The 20,241-nt window shown below is 56.4% G+C and overlaps 1 protein-coding gene across 3 annotated transcripts; it reads right to left on the bottom strand.

Annotated features, from left to right (window-relative positions):
* Positions 1-5,392: 5,392 nt before the first annotated feature.
* Positions 5,393-19,956, bottom strand: SEC16B (SEC16 homolog B, endoplasmic reticulum export factor). 3 transcript variants are annotated; one of them, XM_038183334.2, is made up of 26 exons: positions 19,253-19,956; positions 18,453-18,724; positions 18,134-18,240; positions 17,499-17,604; positions 17,311-17,389; positions 16,844-16,973; positions 16,443-16,591; positions 15,792-15,853; positions 14,823-14,958; positions 14,132-14,356; positions 13,723-13,820; positions 12,954-13,035; positions 12,741-12,858; positions 12,463-12,574; positions 12,126-12,231; positions 11,740-11,880; positions 9,651-9,764; positions 9,344-9,416; positions 7,513-7,731; positions 7,198-7,262; positions 6,732-6,860; positions 6,434-6,535; positions 6,042-6,156; positions 5,858-5,913; positions 5,698-5,760; positions 5,393-5,544 (listed from the first exon to the last, which is right to left on the bottom strand). In XM_038183334.2, the coding sequence occupies exons 1-26, from the start codon at positions 19,508-19,510 to the stop codon at positions 5,479-5,481; spliced, it is 3,183 nt and encodes a 1,060-aa protein (XP_038039262.1). In that variant the 5' UTR covers positions 19,511-19,956; the 3' UTR covers positions 5,393-5,478. The 3 variants fall into 3 exon arrangements, with proteins under 3 accessions (XP_038039262.1, XP_038039263.1, XP_038039264.1); XM_038183335.2 differs by having other exon boundaries at positions 6,732-6,857; positions 19,253-19,955; XM_038183336.2 differs by having other exon boundaries at positions 6,042-6,129; positions 19,253-19,952.
* Positions 19,957-20,241: the final 285 nt, after the last annotated feature.

Genomic DNA, 20,241 nt, shown 5'->3' with positions numbered 1-20,241 from the left:
AAAAAGAGGCCACTGTAATAGATGTTGTGTCGTGTCTGCCCTCCCCTGCTCCCATCTCAGGGCCCTGGAGGACGTTGACTTTCACTAACCAGCACATTTGCCACCTGAAGTTGCAACAACAAGCTCTCCTCTACCAGCAGTATCAGAAGTGTCCCAGTGAGTCCCCTTCCTGTTAATGTTCACACTGCTACGCAAGAGCGTGGAGAAGCAGCCAAGCCACCTCATTGCGCTGTGCCAGGAGCCCGCAAGTTCAAAGTCCTGAGCAGCACCTTGGAGCAGAGTTCATGAACACTTTATTATAGCTCCATCATGGAGTTCCCCGCACTGCCCAGCAGCTCCAAACGAGCCCTCTGCGGCCGTGACAGCCAGCACCACAGGACAACCGAGGTTTCATTAATATTCATGTCCCATTGACATCCGAGCAAGCAATGAAAGCAAGCTTTCTACAGCAGATCATTAAGTGGGGGGAAATGAGTGACCTCTTAAGACCAGCTGCGTCACAGATGTCACCAGGAGCTGAAGGGACAGAGACAGGGTCACCACCCAGCACTTCTTTTAATAAATAACAGTTCTAAATGACTGTGGCCTTGCTATACCCAGCGGGACACACGTGAGACTAAAAGCAGCTGGGCAGAAGATGCCAGAAACACAAGCTGGGCACCGCGGTGCCTCCTCTGTGCAGCGGGGAAAGCAAGGAAGGAACATCTCACCAGCCTAATTCCTAAATAAATCAGTGTTTTGGGCACAGCTAGCTCCAGCTCAGTGGGAACTGGAGCTGCCCCAAAAGCAGTCCATCCATACTCACCTGTCACAGGCACAGAGAGTATGTGCCCTCACTAACCTTCAAGGAACTCTGTATGCCAGTGACCCGTTTGAGAGCTCTTGCACCGCATCGCAGGCTGCTGACGGGTTTCCAGCACCCCCCGGCTGCACCATTACCTCCTGAATACTCAAGTCGTGGCTGGAACCATGCAGCCAGTCACCTTAATACCAGCAGAAAGCATTTGCAGCCTAGTTCAGCTTCCAGCCATTTTCACTGAGAAATGTAAAGACCTCACCAGCCCTCCTCGTCCCTCTAGCAGTGTTGTGCTCGCACCTACTGCCACGCTGTGCAGCACAATTCTGTCAGGAAACAATTCCTCTAGACAGCTCCTATGGCAATGACAGAGATGTGGATCCATTTCTGAGCATGGCCTGAATGAAAGACATCTTCAGCTGCCCTCTTTTTGTCCCCAAGGGTCTTCCTAAGCAGGCAGCCAGTGTGGAGACACAGCAAGGCTGCGACAGAACCCCGCATCCTCAGAGCCTGGCACACACACCTCCCTCTGCAAGCCAGTGGCATCGAGGAGCATCCCAGTGCTCCCAGAGCATCCCAGCTCAGGGCATTTAACGGGAGCTCCCCCAGGCAGCAATTACAGCACTGCACGTAGCAGACACCCCGTCTCAGATTACCGGCCCTAATTGCTGCTATCAGTCAGAGTAACACTTAGCGTCAGGTTAATGCATTTCCAAGGCTCCTAGGAGAGGATGGGGAAGAAAAAGAGAGCCTTCGTTCCAGTTTACCTCAAGTTCATCAGGAGGCCATAAGCAAGCAACTCACAGGCAAACTTCCCAGTTGAGGTGCCCCTCTGTAGACAACCAGATGCCCCGATTCCCCAGGATATTTAGCGTAGCTGCAAGGCCTGGGGAATCCCCTATTTCTTCTTAAAGGCTGGGCCAGCACCTCAGAGAATCACTGCAGTGCACCCCTAAGTGCACAACACGGGACAAATGGATCCTCTGTCTCCAGCCTTGCTGAGCTGGGCAGCGTGGTCCTGCAGGCCAGGGGGCTTTGCCCCCAGCACAGAGATGTTCTCGCTACCTCTGAAGCACCCAAAGCAGCACAGAAGAAAATCTCTCCCAGCCTCCTAGCCCTAGCAGACAGCTGGCCTGCCTCTACACTTCCACAGCAAGACGCTGATGGGAAATCACTTCTAACCCAGAGCCCAGCCCTCCCTGCTGCAAGGAGCCACCAACACCAGCCACAGCCTCGATGTTTTTGAAGCCCTTTGACTGAAGCCTGACACACGGTTCACACACACCAGACAATGCAGATCCACCCTCTGAACTTTTTCATGACTCCTGATCTCCATTCCCCCGTGCTATTGAGACCAAACAGCACACCAAGCTAGAAGCAAGTGAGCAAATTCCCGCTGCCCCTCCCCACGTGTGGCTGAGCTGCCTCTCCTGCCTCAGAAACACCTCGCTGCCCGACTCCTTACAACCCCAGGGGTATCAAGAAAGGAGTTTGAAACTAAAAACCCGAGGAGCGAGCTCGAGACCATACAACTTCTATCTAAAAATATTTCCCCTGACATTTCAAATTTCATTCTGTTCCTCTGCCAACACGCAGGAGTCTCCGTGTCTGCTCAGGCAGAAACTGCTTGCCACCCTCATCCCTCGGCGGGGAAGAGACCTGCCATTCATTCCCCCTCCACCACCGCCCTCACTTCTCCTCCGCTCAGGCTGCCCGCAGCTTGCTTGCCCCCAGCGCTGCCTGCTCCCTGCCTGCCGCTGCAAGCACAGGGCGTTATTTCAGCACCTCCGCCTTGCAGAAATACCAGATATTTCCACCTGTGCCATCTTACACAAGATCACTTTTCTCCCCCAAAAAAAGAGGTTTCCTGAGGGCCATGACACACAATCCCAAAAAAGTAGGATGTTTAAGGCTCCAGGTGAGTGCTGCCTGCTGCTCAGCCCATTTAAACCATCCTAAAAGGGGGGAAGGCAGCAAGAAGTGCTCAGTGCCACAAAGCAGGCGGGGTACGGACCTCACAGCAGGGCTGCCCTACAAGCACCGCTGTCCAGGGCCCCCTGTGGGGTCCGCAAACCTGTGGGGTCCATCCCAGCGTTGGGTCACTTCTGCCCCGTAAGGCAGACCTGAGGTGCAGGGGGCCCTGGTGGAGGCAGAGCCAGGTGTGCTCGGGTTTGTGTCACTCCTGGTGGGTTTTGTGGGTTTTAGGAGAGCAGCGATACCCCACAGGCGGTCACGGGTGGGTGCCGGCCCCACAGGGGCCCACTCGCTGGCGGTGCCCAGCAGCCGGCAGCGCCCCACGGCCCCTCGAGCCCCCCGCTGGCCGGGAAAGGGCCGCATGCTAATGAGGGGCGTGGCCTCATTTGCATGCGGCGCGGTGCACGCCGGGTACCTCGCCCTGACCTGAAGGGCAGGCGCAGCGCGGGGCTTTATATCCCCGCCCGGCACCCCCAGCGCTGTCCGGGGGAAGCTCACCGCCGAGGCCACCCACGGGGTGCCCGTCACCCGCCGGCCCCGCCTCGGGGAAGGTCTGAGGGAAGGGCCGCCCGCGGCCCCAGCAGGGCCCCGCCCGCGCGGGCGGGTGAGCCACCAGCAAGGGGGGGCGCCGCGCAGGGCCGGCCCGGGCAGGAGAAGCGGGGGCGGGGGAAGCCCCCATCGGCCGGCCAACCCCAGCCCCGCGGATGCTCGTGGCCCCGCGGGGCCTTGAGACAGACTCACGGCCGGCGCGCTGAGTCCAATGGGTGGGGTGGGGCACGGCCCCACAACCCAATTCAGACTACTCTCCCCCGGGCACCATTTTGGGGGGCCCCGCTGCCCACCATCTTAGAGACACCCACAGACACCCCCAGCATCTTGTGACAGAAGCACCTGCAACACTCACACCCCAACACTTTGAGTGGGTGTCGAGAAAGTGGGTGCTATTAATAAAGAAGGGGGAGATTGGCCATGGGGGTCGGAATGCAAAGTTGTTTGACCAGTGAAAAGTTGTTTGGAAAAGGACTGCTGTGGGGAGAAGGGCATAAGAGGGGAGCCTGTCCTCAAAATAAAAATAAAAGGCAACACAGCACAATGAAGTTATGCCATCAATAAAGGAGAAAGAAGGAATGGAGAGGAACAGGCTGGCAGAACAGAGACCAGGACGGGAACAGGCACATTGATCGCCTCATGAAGATGGGTTCGGCCACTCAGCAAACCGCTCAGAGAAGCTCGTACTGAAAGTCGCTGGAGATGGGTGCACCGGAGCTGGAGAGAAGCTGAAGCTGAGAGAAGCGGAGCCGCGCACACAACTGCCCCTCGCTGGTAAGCAGCTGCGCATTACGGGGAATCATACGTCCTTAGGAACAAAGCCTGTCCTGGTAACCTTACAGCTTATTCTCCTTGTTAACAATCGGACAGTTAATGATCCTGAAATACGGGACCAAATTGAGGTCAAGGTGTGGGACTCTGCAACTAAAAACGACCAGGTTGCAGTGGGATTGCTCGGTACCTTGCGAGCAGTCTCTGAGGCCTTAAAGAGCCCTGTGGGACCACAGTCACAAACGTGTGGTTTGCCAGACAGTGAGGGAGCTGCGGGCTCCTTTACTGATCCGACTGCTACACCATGGGCCCCTCTGCTGCTACAGCCATCGAAGGCTTTTGCTGTTACATCTCCTGGTGACCTGGACGTGCCTTTTGACCCAGGCCCTATTGGCCTTGAAAAGGAGATGGATGGTAACGGTTGCCATAGTAACAGTTGCCGTGGTAACGGTTACAGTGGTAATGGTTGCCATGGTAACGGTTCCATAGTCACAATTGCCCTGGTATAACCCATGGTAACAGTTGCCAGGGTAACATTTTATGACTGAAACACCCCCCAAAACCCTCATGCCTAACATTTTATGACAGAAACACACCCAAAACCCACACCTCCAACATTTTATGACAGCAACAGCCCACAAAATATGCACCCCCAACATTTTATGACAGAAACCTCCCCCCAAAAAAACTAACATTTTATGACAGAAACACCCCCAAAAGCCACACCCCCAACATTTTATGACAGAACCCCCCCCAAAAAAAAACTAACATTTTATGACAGAAACACTCCCCCCCCAAAAAAAAAACAAACTAACCTTTTATGACAGAAACTCCCCCAAAACCCTCTCCCCAACATTTTATAACAGAAACAGCCCCCAAAACCGCCATACCTAACATTTTATGACAGAAATTCCGCCCAAAACCCACACTCCCAATATTTTATGACAGAAATAGAATCACAGAATTTCTAGGTTGGAAGATACCTCAAGATCATCGAGTCCAACCTCTAACCTAACAATAACAGTCCCCACTAAACCATATCCCTAAGCTCTACATCTAAACACCCCCCAAAAGCCCCACACATAAGCTTTTATGACAGAAACACCCCCTCAACCCCCCTCCCCCACCATTTTATCACCCCCAGATGACAGAATCACCCCCAACACCCCCACCATTTTATGACAGAAACACCCCCCAACACCCTCAGAACCTACAGGCAGAAGCTGGGGAGAGCCAGACATTTTGTGTCATCCCCCCTGCCCCCCCCCTACCCCCCCTCCCCCCCAAAAAAAAATAAATAAAGAAACCACAAACACCATTTTATATCAAAGCTTTCCACAAACTGCTGTTGGTTTCTCGCAGCCATACACATGCATTGCCCCCTCCACTCACAAAGGGTTGGGGTAGCGGCGTTGGGAGAGCAGCCTGGGCTGGCTGGGTCGGGTGGCGGTGAGCTGGGGAAGCACAGGAAGAGACATTCATGGTTTGTCCCCACTGCCCCCCAAAACAGGTGTGATGGCTGGCCACAATCGCACCTCTGTTATGCCCAAAAGTCAGGGTGCTGCCCCCCCACCCAGTCAAGCAGCAGCCCAGAAGGAGGCTCTCACCTGGGAGATCTCAGCAGGGTTGAAAAGCGGGATTGTCCCCAGCGGTGGTTGCTTGGAGCCAGGCTGCAGTGGGTGAAGGGAGAGACACCAGTCAACCCCGATTTCAGAGCTGCCCCAAGCAGATGGGTGGCTGGACACCACTACGCCCACCTTCCCTCACCTGCTCTCCAGCCTTGTGACTGTCCACATCCCACGGGACTTTCATGTCAATGGACACTGCAGTAGCAACAAAGAGATTTGACTTTTTGGTGATTCTGGGGCATGCAACTCAAAAACATACTTAAAGAAACAAAAGGAGCAGCATTCCAAAGGGAGGGGGCAGAAATGCCCCGTGCCACACTTACCGGGGTTTCTGGAGGGAGGCAATGGGGAGGCTGAAGGACTCATCCCAGCTGCAGGAGCAGCATCAGGTGGGGATGGCGACATCCGTTCCTGAAACACATCCACCTGCTTGGGGCTCTGTGTGTGGAGAAGGCCTTTGCCCTGCACGTTCCGGTTTGGGGTGCCAGCCTGCACCCCCTGAAGAACCACTATGGGGGCTATAAGGCAGCTGGCTGGGGTGAGCAGTCTCTGGGGAGATTGCCCAGAGCTTGGGGCACCTCCCAGAGCAATAATGCCTCATGTATTTACAGTTATTTTCAATAAAGGATTCACTTCTAGGATTGAAGGATGGATGGGAGGGATGCAGGGAGCAATGCACCACCCATCCTCATAGCTGCACCTGTGTCCCTCCTACCTGTGGTTCTGGTGTGGGGCAGTCTGCAGCAGACGTGGCTTTGGGAGAGGCTTCTGTAGTGGGCTTCGACCGAAACCAGCCAAACCACCTGAATCCAGAGCTCTGGCAAGCACAGGTTTCACGGTCAAAGCGGCAAGCAGGTGAGGCTGCTACAAGCCCAACAGATGGGAGCAGGACGGTGCCTGCAGCTCCCCCTTGTACTGCTGACACCCAGACAGACATTTTGTCCAAGGCACAGCTGGGAGAGGGCAGCCAGGCACAGTACAGCCACGCTTCCCATCAGCTACAGCTTGCTCACCTTGTCCTCACCCGGGGTCACCTCTGCTGCTGGCTCCTCAGCTGCGCTGTCAGAAGACGGCTGGCTGCCTTCCTCCTGGGAGATGGTCGAGCTCTCTGAGACCGAGCGAGCCCTCGTGCTTAACCCCTGCTGGCATCGGAGACCACCTGGTCTGTAACATGGTGCTTGTGGAGCACCAAGTGTGACCAGAGCAGCCTGGGGCCACCACCACACCAGGCTTGATGGTTAATGTCCCCTGGGACCTGTTGTGTCCCTTAGGGCAGGTGGGAAGGTGCTGCCAGGTGCCCCAGATTTGGGATGGAGGATGCTGGAGAGGGCCACCATGACCCCTCGGCTCTCCCTAAGGGGACAGGTGGCACTGTGCTGTGTGGTACGGAAACCAAGGTGTGGAAGGAGAGGAATCAATGAGTCCCACGTCCCCATCTCAACACCAAGCACTGCGGTTTGACCGCTCACCCCAACTCACTGGCTCTGCTGGCAGGGACGGCTGCTTCTGCACCCCATGGGTGTCTTGGGGCTCTCCAGCATCTCCTAAGGAGCAGAGGAAAAGACATGGTCAGGGCTGAGCCCAGGAAGCTCCTGCCCCATCTGTTGAAAGTCTTTTAAGTCCCTTGCTGCTTTGGACAATGCCTTGCAGGAAAGACAACCCACATGACCAAGGTGATGGTCCTGGTGGAAACTGTTTGGGTGCATGGTGACCCTATTTTCCCAACGGACACCCCACTTGACTGCCACGACTTGGGGACAGGCATTTCTGCAGAAAAGCCAGGCTGGTGCCTACCTGCTGGTGGCACCTCCTGCGGAGAGGGCTCAGAGGAAAGCTCTCCTGGAGAGGTGGCCGGTCCCGTGCCCAACACTGCAACTTCAGCAGGTGCCAGGGGCTGGATGGACACGTCCTGGTGGGGACTGGGTCCCTGTGGTGGCACAGGGGGGACAGGCTGGTGCCACAGCTCCTGCTGGTAGCCATCACTCAGGGGCAGCTCGTAGTCGGGCTCTCCACCTGCAAAACACATCCGAGAGCTCAGACCAGTGTTTGCAATTCCATCGAGCTGTTGCACTGGGTTTTCTCCTTCTCCATTATACATCAGCAGGAGCTGCAAGGGTGAGGAAGGACCCCAGGGACCACACGTGGGCGAGGAAGGAGGCAGGGCACGGAGCAAGAGGCTCCAAGGAAGGTGGGCTGTGACTGATGGTGGAAAACCTCCTGGGAACCTGCCTGAGGTTGCAAACAAACCCAGAAGAACACTGTTGAAGTAGAGGCCAGGAGCAAGCAACACGTGCCCAGCAGTTGAAAGCAATCTGGGGCTCCGAGCCTTTTTTTTCCCCTCTCGCTGCAAACCCAAGTGGGAGTGAAGACCCACAGCTCTCCAGCTGCAGCCTCACATGTGGGGGAGCTTCTTGCTTCAGGCAGATTTGTTCAAGGGTGGGTTTTTGTTTGAAGGGAAGGCTGAGGAGGTGGCGAGGGTTGGTTTTATTTGGCACATGCAGGCGATGCTCTGCCTGATGTTAGACAGGTGTCTCAGGGATGCCCCAAGGTGCGTGTCCCTCCTGCACACCGCTTGCTCCAGCTCTGTGTCTCTGGGCAGAAACATGCTCTTCACGGAGCATCTTCTCTCCCATCACCCTGAGATGCCACCAGGCAGGAGCCAGACCCCGCCAGGGGAAGGACCACACTTCTTCTTGGATGAGGCTCTACCAAGTCCTTCACTTGGCCTGCTGGCATTGCTCCCAGCCTGCTCAGGGCTCTGCACCTGCCTGGAGATGCTTGCAGCAAGGAGAAGGGACCAGTGCACCACCAATACTCGACTCCACGTTCAGCTGGAGAAAGCCCAGGAGGAAGCCACAGGGAGGCTGCTGTGCCCATGCCCATCCCAGCGTGGCTCTTGGGAGGACACTTTGTGGTCAGCCCTTAGACTGGGTCACTGGGCCAAATCCTCTGCACCCAAACAGGCTTCATCCAGGCTTTTTCTTTGCAGGATGGATGAATTCAGCATCAAGCCAGCTTTCCCTGCACACCAGTCCATTGATGAGGAAGAACAAGGCAGCCTCCCGTCCCAAGGTTGGTTCTGGACAGCCTTCTCGATGAAGCAAAGTGCTGGGCATAAGGAAAGCAAGCAAGCAGCGGCGGCCACGGGCTCGGAGAAGCCATCCCATCATACCTGCGATGTATTTTTTTTTTCAGAGAGGGAGGATCATAGCCTCAGCCCTGATAGCAGCATGAGGCAATCAGGATTGATGATCCTTTTTACTGCCTGGGAGAGCTCCTTGAAGGGGAATTTGGCAGCAGCAGGGAAAGCTGATAGGAAGAAATGGCTCGGAGAAATCTGTCTTGTTTTATCCTGTCTGCTCCAGCCTTCATCCTCTACCCATCAGTGCTGGCATCTCCGCCGCCACTCCTCGGCGCCAGAAAACTGTACGAGCAGGCAGCCAGGAGCAAACATCCTCCTGATGGAGGTAGCTGTGGAGCACCACCAAGGAGCCACCTGGCTGGGCTTCTCCTCGATGGGATGCCCAATAGATGTGTGCCACCGGCACCCTCCCCACCCACAGAGATAATTAGGCCCAGTGAGGTAATTAGGCAGGCAACCTTTGGTCCTGTTCCCCTTCCGTACCTGCGGTGGACGCAGCAGCCCAGGAGAGCTCCGGCTGGGTCAGTGCCACCTCTGGAGGGAGGTTGTCCTCTGCCTGCAGGGAGCCAGAGGACAAACGTGACAAAGAGGAGGACAGGGTGGCACAGGGCAAAGCCCAAGGACACCGCACAGCCAGTGTGAAGCAAAGCACAAGCTCAGTTAAAGGAGACCCCCATACCGACACTCCCATGGCTCTGTGCCCCATTGCAAGCAGGCAGAAGGGGAAGCCAGAGGGGCACAAAACCACCAGAAGAGATGAGACCGGGAGCACCCCAGGGCTGCTCCTCACCTCCCAGTGCTGGCAGTGGGCTCGGAGCTGCAGCAGCCACTCTGGCTCCAGCGCCTGGTCCTGCTCAGGCATCTCCAGCAGCAGCGGGTCACAGAGCTTCAGCCGCTCGGCCAGCTGCAGGGACGGGGACAACGGGGATTTTCCTGATATCTAGGTGAAATCTGCCCCACTGCAAGCTAAGCCTCTTGATTCTTGCTCTGCAAATGCTGCAGGGATGGCCAGGCACCAGCCCCTAAAATCAACCTCCTGCACACTGGAGAACCCTTATCACATCCCCCCGTGCCCCCTTCCTCCGCCAGCTTATCTTGCCTGCAGAAAATAACCCTGAGGTCATTTTCCCCTCCACCTCTTATCACCCGAGCTCTTCTCTTCATCACTGGCTCCAATCTGGCACTGTCCCTGAGCACAGCATCCAAAATGGGGCACAGTGCCCCAGCTGAGACCCCTGAGCACGGGGGATTATCACCTCCTTGTCTCACACATGCCATTCTTGCTCTCACAGCCCAGAATAACATGATAACATTGGCTTTTTTTTTTTTTTTCAGCAGCATCCTGTTATCATTTTACTGCTCAATATTTTTTCCGTGCTCCGCTGTCTCCCCCAGGTCCCTCTCTGCAGCATTGCTGCTGCACGTTTCATTTCTCCAGCACGAGTAGGGTCCATGCCACCCCAGCCAAAGCCGTCTGAATGACCCGGGACTCCTGCTTAGACCTGGATCCAGTTTCAAGACAGAAGGTCGAGGGGAAACAACACCCAAAGCACAGCTCTTCGTCCAGTCTGTTCTTATTGCTATCAACCCTCTGTCTGGGGACTTGTCGAGCTCTCTCCCAGCTCTATTTCCCCGCCTGGCACTGATTTATGCTCCTTCAAAGGCTGCCACCCCAAGGGCCACCCTGCAGACCTCAGCATCCCCCCCCTGCACCAAGTCCACATCGGCTGCTTCTTCCTAATCCCAAAGATGTTAGAAACGAAGCCTAAACCAGCACAAACCCAGCTCCCACCACCACCAGGTGACAGCGAGATGGGACCCGTCCTGGGGTAGGGACCAGCCGTGGAGCCACCCAGTGCGGCTGGCTGGACCCCACCATCCCGGCTTTGTGCAAACACACGTGTGCTCATCCTAAATCAATTGCAGGAAAGAGGAAATTATAAGCATGATTACTCCTAAACGGGGGGAATGTTTAATCCAAAAGCTAATGTGCACTTTGATCCAATATTAATGAACCAGCACCTGGTTGTATATCGTCCCCAGCTTCAAAAGAGGGGAAGTCTTAATCAAACACTAATGTGTATCATAATTTGTAAGACAGTCTAAAACATCAAAGACAAGAGTGTCTACGAATGCACTGGTTTTTCAGATGAAAGTGTTTTCTCCCAGGAGAAGCATTATCCCCAGCAGAACTGCAGATCTGAGAGGCTGTTAGACAGTAAATAGGTTTCAACAACGGTGTGTGAGGGGGGTGTGATGCACAATGCCAAGTTTTGGGGCTGGATGCCATTCCTGCAGCATCCTGCACCCCCACTCTCCCCATTTCACCCTGCACCCCGCAGAGGACTGCCACAGGAAGATGTGCAACCTGCCCCTGGGGACATGGGACACTGACGTGCATCGTGCCCCAGCGTGGGACGGGGGATTTCCTGTTCAAGCTGCAACACTGTCACCAAAAAGGGGTGATGTACAAGCACCAGCACCTCATATGTGCCATAGGCACCTCCCAGCTCACCATGAGCATGAGACCATGGTTTTGCAGGGAAGAAGCTCTGAGCTGCAAACAGGGACATGCTCCCATCCACTGCCAGCCCAGAAGAGTCCCCAACCAGAAAATTCAACCATGAGATGATGTGCTGGGGAGGAAACATCAAGCGCCCCATGGATTGTGGCTTCTCAAAAGCGAATCTAACAGCCTGGGCTATTTAAAAGTTCAAAACCTCCACAAGAGAAAGCACCCTTGGCCTCTAAACAACTCCATCCCTGTTTGGCAGGTGATACCGTCGATGTGTGCAGGCACCCAGGTGAAGTCCCAGACTTGGCAGGAACCCCAGCGATGCCCCCACCCGGGATCTGCGCAGCAGGGACATAAGACTCACCTTCACCAGCTGCTGGGCCAGGACGGGGTGGCTGGCCGGATCCTGTCCCAGGAGCACGGTGGCAATGTGCTCGCAGTAGGTCAGGGCCTGGGCTGGGAGCCCATGGTCAGCCAGGCGAGAGGCGTAGAGGAGCTTGTACACCTTGGGAGAGCAGCGGTCATAGGGCAGGAGCGAGGGGATGCTCACACCCGCCAGTCCCCAAAACCCAAAACCCTGCCTTGGAGCAGCCCCTTGGCCACCGCAGCCCCACCATCAAGCCCAACAAACAGCAAGGGACCAAGTTTTGGAGAGCAGCCCCTGCCCTCAGCTCCAGCAGGGCCGGGGGATGCTTATGGGATGCCTTAGGGCCAGTCTGAGCAGCATGCGTGTTTGCTTGCCCTCACTACCTGGAAGGGGAGCAGGAAGGATTTGGGCTGCCGCAGCTGCTGGCAATACTCGAAGATTTCCATGCGCTGGATGGCCTCTGTGCTGGCGAACTGGGCAAATGCCTGCCTGTGGGGCAGAGGGGAGAGGGGTGCTCAGGGCATAGGAGCGAGGTTCTCCATCCCAAACTGCGGGGCCGCAGCTCTGCCATGGTGCCAGCCTGCAGCTGGAGGGGCCCAGAGCACAGCTGGCATTAAGGGCAATAAAATCCCCCCCAAACAGGCTTCGGTTTTGTGGGAGAAACCCCAGGGATGAGGAAGAGAGGGGAGATGAAGCTATGGTGGGACCGGGCTGACTCACCGGTGGCTGCTGCCCAGCAGCGCCATGCGGTCTGCCTTCACCCCGAAGTAACCGAAAGGAATATCTGCCATCAGGTAGCAGAAGTGAGCTGCCTCCACAGCTCCCCGGCCAGCTGGGGGAAGGCAGACAGATACTCAGCCCTGGCAAGCAAGCAACACCAGCTCGGCGCTGCTTTGAAGGCCTTCAAGCTCGCCTGAAAATCCCAGGCGTCTCCAGAAGAGCAGCTAACCGAGCAGCTCTCAGAAAGGGGTGCACGTAGCATCGGGGCCTCAGCTCACCCAAGCTGTCCCCCATGGTGATGATGGCCCGGTGGTTCAGCTCCATGTCTCCCACCTTGTTGGACAGCAGCACGGCCAGGTGGGGCCTCCAGTCTCCCCACTTGGCATCCCCGCAGCTCTGGAGGGAGAGGAAAGCCCAGGTGAGATGAGGCGGTCACCACCAGGCAGGTGTCCCCAGTGGGTGACTGCACAGGCCAGGACAGGCTCACGGACCTGTACCACCTGTGGGATCCTTCCCGACATGAGCTGGAAGAGGGTCTGCAGCGGGTCGTTGGTGGCCAGTGTGCTGGTGAACCTGCGAGGAGACAGCAGAGATGGGGATGCTGTGCCGGCACCCCAAAACTCTCACACACCCGCTAGGGCACGTCCCAGAGGCTGCAGCAAAGCAGTGTCCTGGGAGGCTTTGTTTTGCTGCTGAAGGCAAGGCAGAAAGGAGAGCAAGCCCCACCAGGCTGGTGAGCTGTGCTGCCTCCGGAGCAGGCGAGTCTCAAGGACAATGCTGGATAAAACCTTCTTAAAAGGATTCGGGATGCGCAAGAGAAAATTTTTCTTAACCCTCCCTGAAGGGATCAACCCAATCCAGCCTAAGTATATTAATTCCACCAGAAAATGCTCACACGAGTAGGATGAACAGCTCAGCCTGGGCTGGATGCTGGCAGAGATGGCTCAGCTACCACCTTCCCCAGCCTTTGCCCACCTGCAGCTAGAGCAAAGCCAAGCCCTTGGAACAAATCCCCCCAACGTCTCTGGGGAACAGCTTTCCTTCTGCTTCCCGGCCCCCCGGTTGGTTTCTGCTGCCCATCAGGAAGCCTGAAGGACTCAGCCCCACCTGGACGGGTGCTCTCCTCTCCCCTTTGGCTCCTCTGAAAGGTCCTCTGTTTCAGTGCCTCGGGGCGGAGGGTACCCAGGGGGACATCCAGGGGGATACCTGCTCACAAAGCCCATCGCCAGCAGCTCACCTTGCTTGAACTCCCCCACTTACCCTGCGAGCACCCAGCTGTAGGTCCGCGGGTCCATCTTGCTGGAGAGGAAGAGGGCATGGCCCCACAGCTGGTTTCTCATGGCCCAGAGCAGGGCATCCTGCAGCCAAGACAGAGGAGTAAGGGGTCCGCGCTCACTCCGGTTCCCTGCCCTCCTCCTCTGCTCATCTGGCTCGGAGAAAAACCCAACCTAGTCCCTGAGGTTCAACTAATACTCTCCAAGAAGTAGTCACGAAGCCCTATTTAGCTTTCTGACTTCCACAACGATGACAACTATTGTACAAACACAACTTGAAGAGCCGATCCTGCAACCACAAGATACTTCCTGACCGCCCTTCAAACCTGCCTGGAGAGGCCAACGGGACCAACAAAAAAGTCCCCCCTTCCTCCCGGGTCCTGCTCACGACTCACTTTCTTTCTGCCATAGTAGAGGAGCTTGGTGAACTTCTCCACTATCTGCGCCTGTGTCTCCACGACGGGAGGGACCTCTCCTGTAATGAGGTCCAGCGTCCCTGGCTGGCACCACTCGTCCTCCGCCAGTCTGGTTGGGTTCTCCATGGGGTTTTGCCTCTTGTACTTCTCCTGGTGCCTGCGGTCTTGCATCAACAGCTCGGCCACGTCTGAGCCCACCATGGACTGTGGAAGGGAAGGTGGGGAATGGAGGAACAAGGCCTGTGGAGGCCGCCCAACACCACTTCCAGCTCAATGCCCAAAAACTCTTCCCAGCAAGACCAGCCTTGGCCACCAGCATGCAGCTGGGGGGGTAAAGGAGCCAGCACCAGTCCCAAGACCATCACAGCTCTGAAGATCTTGTTCACCCACTTCCAACAAGCAGCCACAGACTAGATGTGGTAGATTTTGTTGGATTAAGGGATTCATCTCCTCGCAACAGAGCTGCCGTTGCATTGGGCTGCTGGTGGTTCACAAGGACGAGAAGCAATGCAGAAGGGTTTTGCTCCAAATACCCAGGCAGTACCACAGTGATTGACACCAAATTGGGAATGGGATGGTTTTAGCTTTCCCCTAAAGCAGCCACTGGATCAAGAGACACATAAAGGTTCTCACTTGTCTCACCACAAAGATCAAAAGGGTCAGTACCTACCCCGTTCTGCCGGCAGAGGAGGACCAGGAGTTTCCAGAGAAGAGCTGAATCTCTGCCTCTTTGTGTTGAAAGATCACAGCTTGTGGCTATCTTCTGCTGGCAAAATGTCATCACATCCACCTTGTGCAGATCTTCCCTACGGCAGCAAACAAAGGCATCAAAAGAAACCCAAGGGAAAGCAATCTAGGACATCATTAAGAATCAAAGCACCCCCAGGTTCACAGACAGGGATGCCAAAGATTCAAAGAAGCAAGAGACAGAAAAGAGAAGATCCTAAGCAGTCAAAGAAACATACTGCATTGACCCCACTAAGCTCAAAAATGCTTAACAAATTTGGTCATTTTGATGACTCTTTGCAAGTTTCTGTGTTTTGGGGGTGCTGAAGGCATCTCACACCCACTGCCCTACTAATAGCCTGTTCCCCAATCTACCCAGAAAGATCCCCCACTGCTCCTAGGTGCAATGCTGTCACAGACGTGGATGTCCAGGGCTGTAGGAGCAGGCACACATACAGGCAGTATCTTTTATTTGATTAACTGCCACAGTGCAGGGCAAAAGACACGGTTGTAACCATATAAACCCTTAGGGTCTGACAGAGGCAGAACCTTTAAGCTGTGTGCAAACCAGGCAGTGCTACTCTGTCTTACAAAGAGAAAAATCTGACAGTCGTACGGAAGGGGTGGCTGAGAGACATGGGGAAAGTCAGCCAGAGGAGAGGGACCTCCAGATCTTCCACCCGGTTACTGAGCACCTGCAGCTTTTGCTCAGTAAAAGTTTTTTCTCCTTTTGCATGCTGGTGTGACCAGGAGAATTGCCTGGTGCAACACGCTAAGATTCATCCCCAGGCTCCCCATCCGAACCCAGACTCGGCCCTTGCACACATCACCTCCCAAAACCAGGGGGGCTCTGGAGCCTGCCTTGGGCTTGTGCTAGCACAGGATGTGGCTCTGGGATCCACCAAGTCCATACCTGGCCAGGGGCCCTGGGAAGGCCTGCAGCTCCTCCTGCTCTTTCGTGCTGTGAAGGATTACCTAAAAAAACAGCAACAAATTCAGCAGCTGGGCTCCAGTAAGGAGGCCTGCTTCCACTGGGCTAGCTGAAAGTCAGTGCCTTGGCCCAGGTGAACCCATTCTCTGTGCCTTGTTAAGGTAACCCCACAGCATGGACACTAAACCATCATGTGAGGCCCTATGGCCAGGATGGTCCTTGAGATGGCACCTGCCTCCTCTGGGAGGCAAGAAAGGAGAGGGAAGTGTTGTGGTGGACTCGGGGAATGGGTATGGTCTCCGTATAGGAGGACCTCGGAAAGGTAGGCAAATCGGCAGATCTGTCTCTCAGAGAGGTACGGACCACGTCCACCCCAAGGGAAGGGGATCGCTGTGAGCAGGCCTTGGACAACACGAGGGTTGTGGAGCCAAAGGAGCAGGAGATGGGTCCAAAGGCTGAGAGCGATGCCCAGGTATGGGCTGGCACAACGAGGCCCAGGAGGCCATGAGGGCTGGAGATGAGATGGAGCAGGGGGTCGGGAAGGCCGCTGAGGAGGCCACTTGAGTGAGGAATGGGGTGGAAGGGGCAGCTCCAGGAAGGGAACCGTGGGTGGATTTGGGAGCTGGGGCGTACCTCCAGGCTGTGCAGCTCGACCAGGGGCCGCTGCCCCTCGGCAGGGCTGTGGGGACACACCAGCACCAGCTGCCCTCCAGCCCCAAAGCACACCGCCCTGTGCGGCAGCGAGAACTTGGGGGGTGCCAGGCCGGACACCGAGGGCCCCCCTGCAACAACACAAGCCAGCGTGAGACCCCCACCCTGACCCCACACCACCACCTCCACAGTGAGGTGACCAGCTCCCTTCCTGGCCCCCCAACTCGAGCAACGCTCCAGTGGCCCCCCACACAGGGACCGCCACCTAAAGCAGAAGACAAATGGGTGGTAGCTCCTCGCACCCAGCAGGATCACCTCCAGCAAAGGCCCACACCACAGGACAGCAAACCTCCTGAAGCAGCCATTTGTTGACGTGTCCTCACCTCCCTGCGCTGGGCTCCAGCTCTCCGAAAACGCGGTGTCACAGTGGTCGGCTCCGTCGCGGATGTACTGGCTGAGCTCGTAGCCGCTGGAGCTGAGCCCCGACTCACGGTACTGCAGGAGCAGGCTGGGCTGGCCAGCGGCATGACGAGGAGGGGAGAAGACATGAACCTGGCTGAGAAACTAGGGGCTCCACCGCTCACCCGGGGTGGCAGGACCCGCAGGAGTACAGCTGATTGCTGTCCTAGCAGCTCAAGCCCTCCAGCATCCTAGATTCACCAGCCCAGCAGACAGATTTCATAAATCCTAATAACCTCCAGATAAAACATTTAGCAGCAAGCATAACATAGCAAAGCAGCCCTTTTCTCCTCATTCTCTCCCAGCTGGAGGAGGAGCACAGGATGGCTCCCAAAATCCCTGGGAGAGCTCCAAGCCTTTCCCCCCCCATCCCTGCCCATCCTGGGGTTACCTCTCGGGGCTGGCCGATGGCCTCCCCCCCTGCCCACGACCGCCTGGAGCCCTCCTTGTACACGTCGTAGCTCTGGGACCTGCAGGAGGGAGCAAAAGGAGACGCTCTTGGTGCTGGAGATTTTGGGACCAGCCACAAACCCGCTGGTTTGTGTGAAGGGACGAGCCACAGCCCGAGCACCCCCTCACCTGTCCTGCCCAGGGGGGCTGGTGGCCAGGTTGGGGTGGTAGCCCCTGTGGTAGTGCTGGTCCCGGTAGGCGCTGCTCTTGCTGTAGGGCTCGCCCTGCCTCACGTCTAGAGAGGGAACCAAGATTTCGTGTTGCCCCCCAGAGCAGCAAGCCGTCGTGGAGTTAAAAAAAGCAAAGCAAGGAGCCAGGCAATTTGCTGCACGCACTCCATTTGCTTCCAAATTCGCCTGGCAAGTCGGAGGTCTGAGGAAGCCTTGTGCACATTTGCCAACAGCACCCTTCCTTCTTTCCTGCCTCCCCTTTTCTTCAGCCCAGAAATGCAGCAGAAATGAGGTACCAGCCGCCCTGACCACATCAGCATCCCCACGCTCAGCCTGCACCCAGGCACGATGCAGATTTTGAGCCATGCAGGTCAAAATTAAATGCTCCCTTGGGACGCATTAAACATGCCCAGCTCCCAAATGTAAATTTAGGGCAGCACAGCCCAGGGGGAACAGCACTGTTGCCCTGTGAGCATGGGCAGGAGAAAGCCCTGGAGGTGTGCAAGCCCCAGGAGAACATCCCATCCCGGAGAAAATATCACCTCCTTCTGCAAGCCAGAGGTCTGTCCCCAGACCCAGAGGAGGAGGGGGTACCTCTGTCACCCTGCCAGGCCGCAGGCTGCCGCTGGTGGCTTTGGTAAGCGTGGTTGTCCCCGTAGGTGGCCGCTGGGTACTGCCAGTGGGGGTCTTCATGTCCTTGCCTGGAGCAACACAAGGCGTGGAGCTGGGAAAGGACACCACGCCAGCCCCCGGCCCCATCCAGGGATGGGACCTTTAGGGTAGACCTTTTGGAGACAAAAAGCAGCTTCTCTGCCAAGAAGGTTTCACCGAACCTTCCAGAAAAATCGTTAATGAGGTGGAGGGATGAGTAGGGGCTCAGCGCAAGCCATGCTAAAAGCCACACGCCTCCTACCTGGAGTAGGGCCTGAAGGGGTGGCCGCTCTCGTAGCTCTCTGCCCGGGATGCCGGGCGGCGCGTGTCCCTGCCGGGGGGGTGGCCCTGCTCCCAGGAGCCAGGACGAGGCGGGGGACCTGCGTGGAGGACAGGCCACCGAGGAGGTGGCCCATGGGGGCCCTCTGCCCACACAGACCACTTCTCGCCCCGGGCTGCGTGGCCCTGCCAAGGCAGGGGTGGCCTCAGGGGGGCCCAGGGCTCCATCCAGAAGATCCAAGGGGCTTTGGAGGCCTGAGAGCAATGAGATGGATGACAAAGAGCTTCAACAAGGGCTTCTCACCCACCACCAAGCCTCCTCTGAAGCCTGTGGCCACCTTCTGCCCACCCTCCTGCAAGCCTGCCATCCTGTTTCCAAAATACCCATAGCAGAGGCAAGATAAAGCATTGATTTCCCCATTTGGCTCCCCATGAAGCTTCCCATAAAATATCGGGATGAACACGGCCATCGCTGCGAGCAGCCTGCAGCCAGGCAGCATCCTCCTGGCCAGCCTCCGAAGCGCCCTGGGGCACTGCTGCCCCACGCAGGGGGAAAACCTGCTCCCCTCCACAACAAGGGGGTAAAGCCCCGTGCTGTACATGTCATACTACGAGCAGTGCCCCTCACGATCAAAATTTAAGGCATTTTGGGGTCATTTCATGTCCGAACAGAGGTGAAAAAAGGGTTCCACCTAACTAACCTCCCCTTGCCCCGGTGCAAGTGGGCAGGTGCCCATCATTCGGGTTCCCCCCCATTTTCGGACCCCCCAGAGCCGCACACACCTGCTGGGAGGCCGCCGGGGCCCTTCTTCCGCTCCCCAGGCGCCGCTGCCAAAGTCCACTGCCACCGCAGGGGACAAAGGGCAGCGGCTCCTCCGCCCGGGGACCAGCCAGGTCGGTGCTGCTGCTGCTGGAACTGGGCCCCCAGGGATCCCCTCCCACCTGAGAGGAAGCACACGAGCCCCTGAGCCCCCCCAAAAAAGCATATTTTTTCCTGCATTCTTTTTTATTATTATTATTATTAAGCCATGGTTCACGCATCCTCCCTTGCCCATCTTCTTGTTGCTCCCACTGCTGTACTCCCTAAGAAATTAGAAATAAAATCTGCAGATTAAGCTCAGCTGGTCCGGACCCAACCACAGATGCTCAAGCAAACAACATCCGTCCCATGGGATGCTGACTGGGACACAATTTGGGCAGAACGGACCCAGGCAGCACCCCAGCAATGCCTCTAAGTCCTTACTCTGTAAGGGACCAGGGATTCCTTCCTACAGAGCCTCCTGCAACCCCTCAGAAGCCCTAAACACTGAAAAATGGAGGGAATGAAGGCAGACTGCATCACAGAGACACACAGCAAGAGCTAAACATAAAACTGCCTTCTGCCCAGCAGCACAGTGACATGCCATCTTCTCCCAAAATCACAGGGTGGCCCTAGAAAAAGACCAGGGCCTCTCACTCCCAAATGTGTCCTGATCGCACCTGCACCACCAGGAGAAATCCCGTTTTAAGGATGCTGGAAGATTACAGTGTTTCAGCTTCAGAGCTTGAAATTTCCACCCCACTGGGAAAATATAACTTTTCCCTGGTGATCCCAAGAAATAAGCGCTCAGTCTCCACAGAATTAAGGGCTTCAAATAAAAACCAACATCTTCATCACTCAGCCGTGCCACCAGCCTGGAGGAAACAAACCTGGGAAGCGTCATCCCCACACCCACAAGCTGCTTGGGCAGGGCAGAACGAAGGCTCCCCTTTCAGTTCCACAGCTGCTCTTC

This window comes from Anas platyrhynchos, chromosome 8, assembly GCF_047663525.1.
Source record: "Anas platyrhynchos isolate ZD024472 breed Pekin duck chromosome 8, IASCAAS_PekinDuck_T2T, whole genome shotgun sequence".
NCBI lineage: Eukaryota > Metazoa > Chordata > Aves > Anseriformes > Anatidae > Anas > Anas platyrhynchos.
The sequence above is the reverse complement of the archived record's forward strand: the minus strand, read 5'-3'. Positions and strand labels throughout refer to the sequence as shown.